General features: G+C 27.4%; 1 protein-coding gene across 1 annotated transcript in view; it reads left to right on the forward strand.

The window, feature by feature from the left end:
• The window catches only part of LOC117170059, a 17,758-nt gene extending 6,428 nt beyond the window's left edge, over positions 1-11,330 (forward strand). The window contains exons 6-11 of the mRNA XM_033356580.1: positions 3,518-3,641; positions 3,977-4,444; positions 5,163-5,582; positions 5,656-5,887; positions 5,961-6,186; positions 10,473-11,330. Of these exons, the coding sequence (XP_033212471.1) occupies positions 3,518-3,641; positions 3,977-4,444; positions 5,163-5,582; positions 5,656-5,887; positions 5,961-6,186; positions 10,473-10,749 (1,747 nt within the window). The 3' untranslated portion in view covers positions 10,750-11,330. The remainder of the gene's footprint in view (positions 1-3,517; positions 3,642-3,976; positions 4,445-5,162; positions 5,583-5,655; positions 5,888-5,960; positions 6,187-10,472) is intronic.
• The last annotated feature ends 269 nt before the right edge of the window (positions 11,331-11,599 follow it).

The raw sequence follows: 11,599 nt of genomic DNA on the forward strand, positions 1-11,599 counted from the left end.
CCCTTGAACTATTTCCTCATTTTCTGTTTTTCCCCCATATGCTCATTCCTAATTTCTAGACTAGATACCCGCTCTTCCAACTGCTTTATTTCTCTAGATCTTAAAAACTTTTTAAAAGTGTTATTGAATTCTTTTTTCATAAATATTTTGCTTTGAAAACGCATAACATGTTTTTAAATCATCAAGAAAATATACTAATTGTATTTTTAGGCATTTTTTAAAGCTTATAACTTTGTTTTATTCTGTCATATATTTATTTTTCATTATATACATAATAAAAAAGAATTATGTAAGTATATGGGTGATTGCCAAAATTTTAACCATTTGTATTTCAAGACATTTTCTATGATTAATAAATTCCTTGACTGAAAAACTTAATTTTGTTAATTTTATTCAAAAAACCTAAATTTATACTTAATTCTTTAAAAGAGCAACATTATATGCGCGCTACAGTACGTGGGAAGCATCGCATTGCCAATTAATAACATACAAATATAAAATAAGATATTAACAATTTCAGATAGCGAGTAAGAGTATAAAATTGAAAATTATTTTTAAAACTTCTGCCTAATAAAGGAATTTGATTTTCATCAAGGCAAAATTAATTTAAAGTTAAAAAATATGTTGCCTAAAACTTATTTAGTTTAAATTAAAATAACACATGATTATTTTATATTATCAAAACTATTTTTTTACATATAACTTTAATGAATTTTGCCATTTTTGTGATTTTCAAACTGCTATTATCGAACACGAAAATTGTGTGTAAACAAAATACAACTATGTCTTCCAACTCTAATTACAAAACACTTTTTTCAAATCTATTTTAAAATTTTCAATTCTTACCACCAAAAATTCAACGACGCAATAAACTTATAATTTTTTTAATAGTTTTATAATTAATAAGATACTTGTACGGAAAGACAAACTTTCAGCCAATTTAATTCAACTAAGAAAGAAGAATTTTTAACAAAACAGTTGATAAATCAACCAAAATGATAATTTGTTATCAAAAATGATTAATTTTTTACCCAAATCGACGCATTAAAAATAAATTAAATTTTCTACAAACAAACTGAATTATTGACAAAAAATTTTTATTTACCAAAAAAGTTCAATTTTCGACAATATTTTTAAAATTTTAAGAAAATATTTTTGTTTAATTTTTCAACTGAATGAATTTTCAACCAAGCAGTGGAATTCTCTGTCAAATGGTGAATTTTTAACAAAATTGTCAAATCTTTGACCAAAATTATTAATTTTCATTGAACAAAATGAATTTTCTACTCAAATTGACGAATTTTCAACAAGAACCAAATTATTTTTCAAATGATAAAAAATAACTTTTTAACCAGAAATGGGATAGTTAAATATTCAGATAAACAAATTTTTAACTAAGAAAACTATTTACCCAAAAAAAGTTTGATTTCTTGAAAATTGGTAAACAAAAAATTATTTTTTTGACACAACAGTAAAATTTTCAAGCAAGAAAGATGACGTGTGTACCATGAAAGATAAATTGTCAAAATTTAAATAAAATTTAAAATCCTATTTAACGTCCAATAATTAAATTAATGTTTTTTTGTTTTCGGGAATTCTGCACCATAATTAAGATAAATTTTCAATATAAAGGACGAATTTTAATCAAAAGAGTTAAAGTTGTAAAAAGCAATAATAAGTTGAACAAAATAGCTGCATTTTCAACAATATAATTAAAATTTTAATAAAATTGTGAAATATTGTACAAAAAGCTGCAATTCCAACCAAAAAGAATAATTTTATACCAAAAAACGAATCCAGTTGAATTCAACTAAAAAAACAACAATTTTTATAGAAATAGTGGAATCCTGAACCAAAATGATGGATTTTCAACAAATAAAATTAATTTTCTATCAATAATCAAAAAAATAAAAAAAAAATTTAATAATTGTATTTTCAACTCATAAGGAATACATTCTCTACCAAAAATCGCAAAATTAAATTTTCAGATAAAAAAATTAGTTTTCAATAAGAAAATAGTGTTCAAAAAAAACTATTACATTCTTTGAACGAATAGTTCCATTTTAAAATAAATTATTTATTTATTTTTAAAAATTGTTGAATTTTTAACCATTAATTAATTAATCTTTAACAACAAAGAAAACGATTATTTCTATATTAGTTCAAATGTATATTAAGTAGTTGATTTTTTTACAAAAAAAAATTAATTCTAGATGAAACATATCATAATTAATGTTTTAACCCAAAAATGTAATTATTAAAAATTCAACCAAAAATATATTTGCGACTAAATAATTGAACTTTAAACGAAAGTGATGCATCTTTAACAACATTAAAAAATGAATTTTATACTGATTAGTTCAACTTTAAATGAACCAATAAGATTAATTTTATATTTTTAAAGAAAGTACTACAATTTCAAATTCAAGAATATTTCAGAAAAACATATTTAAAGTAATGTGTAGAATTCCTCAAAATAAAACCAAGTGAGAAACATTTTTTTCTAACAAAGAAAACATATACATTCTTTTTTAACAAAAACAAAAAAATGAGGGTGAGTATTTGGTTAGTTGGCTTCTCATTTTTCTTTCCTCTTTTTTTTTGTCTGAAAAAAGACATTTTTTCTCAACTTCTTTTGCAAACAATTTTTGTCTCTATCTAATTTCAATAGGAAAATCTTATGTTGGATGTCCAAATTTGGACATTGAATTCTTGCTTTTATTTTCAGGAATTCTCCACAATTCATTTTATTATTGGACGTTAAATAGAATTTAAAATTTGATTTCAATCTCATTTAAATTTCCTTAATTTTAATATACTTTGTCTAAAAATAAAAACTTTTCTCTTTAAACTCATTAAAGAATTAAAAATCAAATTCAGAAAAAAATGGAAAAAATATTTCTAGTTTTTAATTCAGAAACAAATAAATACCAACATTGCCTCCCTGACTACGGAATAAAAAAGATTTCTCTTTCGGTTCAGTTGAATTTAAAAAATTAAAATATTGATCAAATTTTTAAATAATAAAAATCCTATCTCCAATTCAGAAAAAATACACTAGACTCTACGACACTACTCGTTTTCGGGGCTCTAGGGGAAGCGAACACGAAGTGTCATAATATCCTCCCCCCTGCGACACAGCTTTGTCAAGTATGTTCGGTGAAAGGAAGCCTTCCCTTCAGAGGCACCAAAACTAAAATCTGTTTAGGGAAAAATTTATTTAATTATAAATTTCGCAAACTTCATAATTAAAATTTTGAAATTTCAATTTAATTGGATCTTGAAGAAGATAATTGTTAATATCAGAATGCAAATTTTTGAAATTTCAAAAATAATTACAGATGCAAAGTTTGAAATTTTTTGAGTACTTTTTCTCCTTCTTGATATTGCTTGAAGGATAATTGATTTTGTTCCAGCAATGAGCCATTCACTTTTTTTTTACGTATTTTTTTGGCGGCTCCATTGAAATTTCAATTTAAAAAATATCACAATATAGGTTAAGGTATTTGGTAAACAGTTTGACAAAACAAAAGGTATGCTTCCTTGTTCGGAGTAAAATGAGGCAAGGAGTGGGGGCGAGCGAACGAAGGAGAAATCGGAAAACGAGAAGTGTCTTAGAGAGAAGTGTCGCAGAGTCTACTGTACTTAATATTAACCAACTTTGTTCGCAGTTCATTTTTTAAACATTTGTATTTGGATTTTTTGTTAACTAACTTACTGTCATCGAAAAAATAACAACAAATGACAGAGTGGGCAAAAATGTGAACAGTGTCTAAGAACATTATTCCTTACTACTGTGCAATGACTACACAGGATAATTACGATATTATGTAAATTTAGCTTTAGATAAAAAATAACACGCACTATCTCCCCCTTGAAATATCAATTTTTCACTTACAGTCATATCTCTAAAATTATTTAAATTCGTCATTGTCTGCAATATTCGGTTTCCTATTCGAAATACATTATTGAACAGTCCACTTTAAAGCTAAGAATACATTTTTTCATAGTGAAATTAACAACAAAGATGAAATCCATCCAGTATTTCGTAACACTATTAATATTGTTTCTCACAACAGAAATCAGTGCATACAGAATCCTTGGTGTATTTCCGGTTGGATACACAAGTCACAACATTTTATTTCAATCGCTGATGAAGGGCTTGGCTAGGCGAGGCCATCAAGTGGACGTTATTTCGCATTATGAACCCAAAGATACACCTGAAAATTATAAAACAATTCTCAATTTGGCAACCATAAATGCTGATACCCCTAAGTCAACATTTGATTCAATTCAAGAACCAATCGGTATCTTTAAAGATACGGTAAAAACTAGTGAAAGGTTGTTAGGATTTCATATTTGTGAACAAATGGCTCACAAAGAAATACAACAGATTATTAAGAATCCTCCTACTGATCCAGGTTACGATATCGTCATCACAGAGGTAATTACTTTTAATAAAACCTAGTTACATTATGGCTTGGCGGTGCCCATCACCGTTTATCTGTTTGCTCAAAAATCACAGGGGTCATTTGTATTTAATCAGGGAATAAAATACAAGAGACAACATTTTTTATTTTGCAATTAGTAACTTAAAAATAGTGCATTCGAAATCTACGATACACCATTTGTGTCAAGAAGGACACAGCCGAACTCGCATCCGACTACCTGCGGTGTGTATCCCCACCACTGAGTCCAGCGTGTTACCCCTCACTTGCTTTTACTAAACTTATCTCGCGTATTATGAGATGGGCATACCTGAAATCTTACAATTAGTATCCATTGTACTTATAATCCCTTTGTGCTCATTTTTATATTGTCTATAAATTACTGTAATTTGAAATGCTATGAATTTAAATTTATTTAGTGCAATTTTTAATTTATTAATTTGCAATTATTCTTTTGGAAACGCTCTTTTATAAATTTTACATTATTTATCTATTCATGCTTTTAATTTGAAATAAAATAGTTGTAGCATCCTTGGCTAGAACAATCAAGTGAGGGGTAACATGCTGGACGTAATGGTGGGGTATACTACTCAGGTATCTGGATGCGTCAGGGGAAGTTATTTAGTGAGGATAGAGTAAACAGGTACAACGACGATCAAATGGTCATAGTTTTAAATAAAAGCAAGATGCACTTTCCAACAATTTTAATTTTAGGGTTTAGCAGCGAACTGCTACTATGCTTGGGGTCATATTTTCAATGTACCTGTAGTATCTATCACAGCCAGTATGGAACTTCCTTGGGTTGCCAATAATGTTGGAAATCCTTTGTCAACAGCTTTTTTTCCGACACTTCCAGTAGCTAAATTGGAGATTAAAACCTTTTGGGATAGACTGCAAAACACGTTGCAAGCTAAAATTGCTATTTACAGATTTCTTTCTTTTACTGAAAACCAGTCAGAAGTAATAAAAAAATACTTAAGTCCCAATATCCGAAGTATTAGAGAAGCTGAAAGAATGGTTGCATTGACTTTAGTGAATACGCATTACTCAATGCAGGGTGTTAGACCAACCACACCAGCATTTATCGAAATAGCTGGGTTGCATATAGAGGAAGACGAATCCAAATTGACCAGAGTAAATAAACAAATACAAATTATTTCATGCGTCAAAAAAATTTTATTAAATAAAATTATTTCTTTTGCTTAAGGGGTTGAAAAGGTGGATGGATGAAAGTAAGGATGGTGTTGTCTATGTCGCACTCGGCACTACAATGCCATTAGAAATTCTTTCAAAAAAAATACTGCAAGCAATTTATTCGTCATTTGCAAAACTTGCACCAATTAAAGTTTTGATGAAAAAATCCAGAGGACATAAATTTCCACCTGGCCTTCCAAAGAATGTTCTCACCATGCCATGGATTCCACAAATTCCCATTCTAGGTTCTCTTTTTAAACAACTCAATTTGATAAGTTGTAATTTTCAAGGAAACTTATTAATTAATTAATTGCATAGGACACAATAATACAAAAGTGTTTATAACGCATGGAGGTATCCATAGTGTTCAAGAAGCTATTTATTTTGCCGTTCCCATCATTGGTATTCCAGTGTTTTATGATCAATATCTGAATATCGAAATTGCAGTCAAGAAAAAAATGGGTATTCAATTGATTCACGATAAAATTACTGAAGAGTCACTGGATGAGGCACTAATGAAAATATTAACAGACCCCATATATAGGTAACAATATTTTTATAGAAAAATTAGATTTTTATTTTTTTATTTTCTTAAATATTTTATCAATTCGCTTAAGTTTATATTTTTAACCACATTTTGGAGGATCGCAACCCCCCACATTATTTGTTACATATTTTTACTTCCTGTTTAATTTGTGGTCAAAATGGATCACCAAATCTAAGGACTTAGTAAATGTTTTAAATCCCCAGAAACTCAAAATTTTTGGAATTATTTTAGGGGAGCTGTAATTTAAATAATTATGAAATAAATTTATTTTAAAAAAAATTTTTTTTAAATACTCTAATTCTTCCAAATCTTGGAAGAGGCCTTCGAATAATTGAAGAACTCTATCAATCTTTGAACTCTTATAAAATACCTTTATTATTGCAAGTTAATTCTTTAAACTTCATTAAGTCATTATTTAATTCTTTAAAACTCCGTAAATGTGGCACGAAATTTGATGATATTACTTTAATTTCATTTAAAATTTTTTAAATCTTAAAAATTCCCACAAATGTTTCAAAATACCCTAAAATATTGTCAACCTTTTAAAATATTTGGAAATCAGTTGAGGTTTTTTAAAGTTCTTGAAAATTACAGGACCCTTTTAAAATGTTCGGTAATCCTTAAAATCATTTAAAATTTCAAATTCCTTAATATCATGAAAATCCTTGGAAAATTCATGAAAACTGTACAATCTCTTTAAAATTATGTAAAATCTTTTTAGATACTCTTAACTATTTCAAAACCATTAAAATATTATGAAAATCCTTCGCAATTTTTTAAAGTACTTGGAAATTTCCTTGAATCTTATGAAATAACCTGAAATTTTTCAAATTCTTTGAAATCAATTTGGATCAATTTAAATTCGTTGGACTTTTTTTAAAATATCCTCAAATATTTTTAATCATTTAAAATCTCTTTAAATCCTTTTAAATCTTCCTAATTTCTAGAAAATTCTTTAAAACCACATGCTTTAAATCATTTAAAAACTTTTAATTCGTGGTAAAATTTCTTGAAATCGTTTAGATCTTTTTAAAATTCCTTGGATCCTTAAAAGTACCCTAAAATATTTAAATTTCTGTTAAATCTTTTGTAATCCCTCGTCCTTTTTTTAAGCTCTTGACAATTCCTTAAAAATTTGTTAAATACAAAATCAAAATCTTAAAAAAATGTCTTGACATTGTTTGAATCTTTTGCAAATTCCTTTGAATCCTTTAAAATACCCTAAAATATTTAAATTTTCGTTCAAACTTTTTTAAACCATTAAAATTTGTTAAGCTCTTAAAAATTCCTTGAAATCTTCTTTAATAGGCCCCTACATTTTTTTAAAATACCTTTAAATTTTAAAAATGCTCTTCAATTTGTTGGAATCTATTTCAATTTCTCGGAATATTGTGAAATATTCTTTCATTTTTCTAATTTGTTGAAATCCCTTAAATATTGTGAATGAATTCTTAAAAATTTCATAAAAATGTTTAGATTCTAACCAATTCGTTGAAAGAGTATATTTTAAATAACTGAAAATCATTAAAATCTTTAAACATTTTTTTAAATTGTTTGTATCTTTCGTAAATTCCTTTGAATCCTTCGAATACCCTAAAATATTAAATTTTTTTTCAAACCATTAAAATGTTTCAAGCTCTTGAAAATTCCTTGAAATCTTCTTTAATAGATTTCCAAATTTTCTTTCAAATACCTTTAAATTTTGAAAATACTCTTTAATTTGTTGTAATCTTTTCAAATTTCTCAAAGTCTTCTGGAATATTCTAAAATCTTTTAAATTATTTGAAATCCCTTGATTATTGTGACTGAATTCTTAAAAATTTCATTAAAATGTTTAGATTCTAAAAAATTCTTTCAAAGAGTATATTTTAAATAATTTAAAATAATTAAAATCTTTTAAAAAATTTTGAAAATGTTTGAATCTTTTGCAAATTCCATCGAATCCTTTAAAATATATATTTCACATTCTATGAAATACTTTGAAAGCTTTTAAAATATCCTAAAATCTTATATTTCCTAGAAAAGTCTTTCCAATCCTTTGGAATGCCAGGAGATTATTCAAAATTGCAATAAATGTTTTTAATACTTAAAACCTTTAAAATCTATGAAAATTTCTTTTGTTTTTATTTTTTTTTTAAATTCTCACCATTTTTTTAAAAACTCTAAAATGTTTCAAATCCTTAGAAATCTTTTTAAATACCGTGAAATATTTAAAAGCTTTTGAAAATGCCTAACGTAAAGTGATGTAAAATCTTATAATATTCCTTGAACTCCCTTTAAATATTTTAAGTTCTTTAAAATCCTTTGAGATCCTGGAAATCAGGAGAAATAAAAACCTAATTGATAGAGTTTAAAATACTCAAAAACTTTTTTAAACCATTAAAATCGTTAGGATTTTTTTGAAAATCTTTTAATCTTTTGAAAAATTCTCAAAATTTTTTCTTTATAACCTAAAATATTTCAAATTTTCAAAATACCTTAACATTTTTTAAAGCTCTAATAAATTTCTTGAAATATTTTGAAATACGCTTGAATATTTCTAATTTATTCAAGTCTGTTCAAATATATTAGAAGCTCTCAAATCTATTTAAATTCTTTAGAATCTATTGCAACTACTTAAACATTAAATTAAACATTAAAATTCCTTAAAAATCCTTTGAAGTATTTAGAAATTTTGGAAATCCTCTAAAATCTTTTAATGATCTTTTCAAATATCTTAGCTTGACCTAAAGTACCTAAAAAACCTAAAATGTTTAATGATTTTGCAGGTGGTATTAATTTTTAAAATTGTGAAAAATAGTTCTATTTTTTCTCATCTCTATCCCCCTAAATGTATTAAAATTTAAAAAAAAAAGTTTGATATCAAGAAAACTGACATTCAGAGGTCCTGAAAGCCCCATAAAGTTTAACACGTATTGCCCATAAGAAAAAATGTGATTTTTGTAAGCCTTATTGAGAATTATTCTACTAATAATTAGATGTTTCAGTAACTTGTTTAAACAATTTATTATATTGTTTATAGCAATTTTCTTTAAGAGCAGTTTTTTGTAAAACTCGCAGTTTTTCCGAATTTTGTAGCTTTCTGTCAAATTTTTAGTTAGAGCTAAAGAATAATAAAATAAAGTAAAAAATAAACAGTTTTTTTTTAATTATGCAACTAAAAAAGTTTTTAATTTCCGCAAGAAATTCAGTGAAGTATATTATTAAATATTTTATTAAATAAAAAATTAAGTTAAAAAAATATAGGCAGCGAGAATCGAACGCACAAACTTTCGGCTATGAAACTGAAGCGCTATTGATAGCTACCAGGTTGAATTTCCAACCTGCAAGGTGAAACAAAATGGTCCAATTTAAAAAAAAAAACACACATATTATAGTTTGACACAAACAGATAAATTTTTAATCAAATAGTTGTTTTTAACTAGAAAATTTTTTGTTACCAAAAATAGAGTTATCAAAATTTTCAGTTAAAAGAAAATAAATTTAGAATAAAACGCCTTTTCAACCTGTGGAATTAAATTAGAAAATACAAATTTTTATCCAAATTTTCAAGCAATTAGCTTAGCTTTCCACCGAATTATGGATTGACTTAACCAAAACTGATGAATTTTGAACCAAACATTTGAATTTACAATCAACAAGGATTGAAGATTTAATGTCTACCAAAAAAGATGAATTTTCAATAACATAAATTAACTTTATTATCATACTGTTAAATTTTCAAGTTTATGCAGTTTGCTGGACCTCTAAATATAATTTTTTCATCTCATACCTGAAAATTAACAACAAAATTTGAATGTATTTTTGACCACCCAAATGGCCCGTAATAAGAAATGTACAAGTTAAGGATCTAACTAAGATATAGATCCAAGATACCCCTATATTCAGAATTTTAAGTTTTCCCAAAAAATTTGTTTTTTGAATTATATTTGTGAAAAAGTTTCCTCGCCCTCGCTCCACTGGGAATCGAACTCCGTTCTACCGATTGCCGATTGGGTATCATTACCACTAAGCTACTGCAGTAATGGAAAGAAGAATCTTTTATCACCGACATGCCAAACAGCAAGATTTTATGTAATATCAGTCACAGGATTTAAGATATTAATTTAGCTTGTCTGTGGAAAAATATTCTTGTTTCGATCTCTCCAGTAGCTTAATGGTAAGGTCACCCGACCAGAAATCGACAGACCTGCGTTAGAATCCCAGCGGAGCAAAAGAGAGGGATCTTTTTTCGCGGATAAAAATAAATTTTAGAAATGTATCATTACGGTTTTATATTCCAGGGAAGCTGCAAGAAATAGTTCAAAACTTTTTCGAGATCGGCCAATGAGTCCTATGGATACTACAGCCTTCTGGATAGAATACACCATGAGAAATGGAGCACAACCTTTACGCTCACCCGCACTTGATTTATATTGGTGGCAAACAGAACTCTTGGATGTTTACGGATTTTTGTTATCCTGCTCTCTAATAACAATTTATCTATTTTACATTATGATAAAAGCCGCTTTTAAAATGTGTTTTGGAAAAAATCCCAAACCACAATTAAAGAGAGACTGAGAATCAGATCCAAATCCAAACCAGTGACTTGGAGATGGTGGCGTCAGAAAATTGTATATTTTACATGAAATAAGATAAACATATTTTTAGAAACCTGAAGCAGTGAATAACGTTATGAAGAAAAGACAATTTTTTTAGATTCCTGATACTTAAAATGGAAATTATAGTTTACGTCATTTTGTTCGCATTCAAACAGATGTGACGTCACTATGCTATACAGATGATCACCAATCAGACCACTTTAGCCGCCATGTTACTGCTCAAAATGTTGACCAATCAGATTTCGCAGCTTTCTACTTCTCAGCTGATCCAGCTGATTGTCTATACTCTAAACTAACCTATACATTCTTAGAAAAATAAAAAAAAACGAAGTGTCTAAACGTACGAAGTATCCCTTAAAATTAGCCAGCGACTTGGCTGGGCCCTAATGACTGATCACAGAAATAATTTTGGTCAAATCCCTACCTCTCTTGAACGTCTAGTCGTTGACTAATTTTACGGAAAATTCGGTACGTTTAGTCACTGGCTAGAAAAAATAAATCGATTTGAAAATCAACGAATGTCCTAAAGAAGGTAATTAGGTAAGTAGTGTTTTGTGCTTGGATGTCATTCTAGGAAAAACGAAGGTCAAAATAAACTTTTCATTCATTTACTGAAAATCTACAAAAAGATTAGCAATTCGCAGAGAGTGCTAGATTATGCCCGTATTACGTCAACAGAATGGGTAGAATCGCAACAAACTATATAAATTATTTTCTTCGCAATTATTAATAATTATTGTTTGATAATAATGCATGAAAGCCGTTTCGAGACATTGTTAAATTGAAATGCATATTTATAAACCATTTTT

Source organism: Belonocnema kinseyi, chromosome 3 (assembly GCF_010883055.1).
Source record: "Belonocnema kinseyi isolate 2016_QV_RU_SX_M_011 chromosome 3, B_treatae_v1, whole genome shotgun sequence".
Lineage (NCBI taxonomy): Eukaryota > Metazoa > Arthropoda > Insecta > Hymenoptera > Cynipidae > Belonocnema > Belonocnema kinseyi.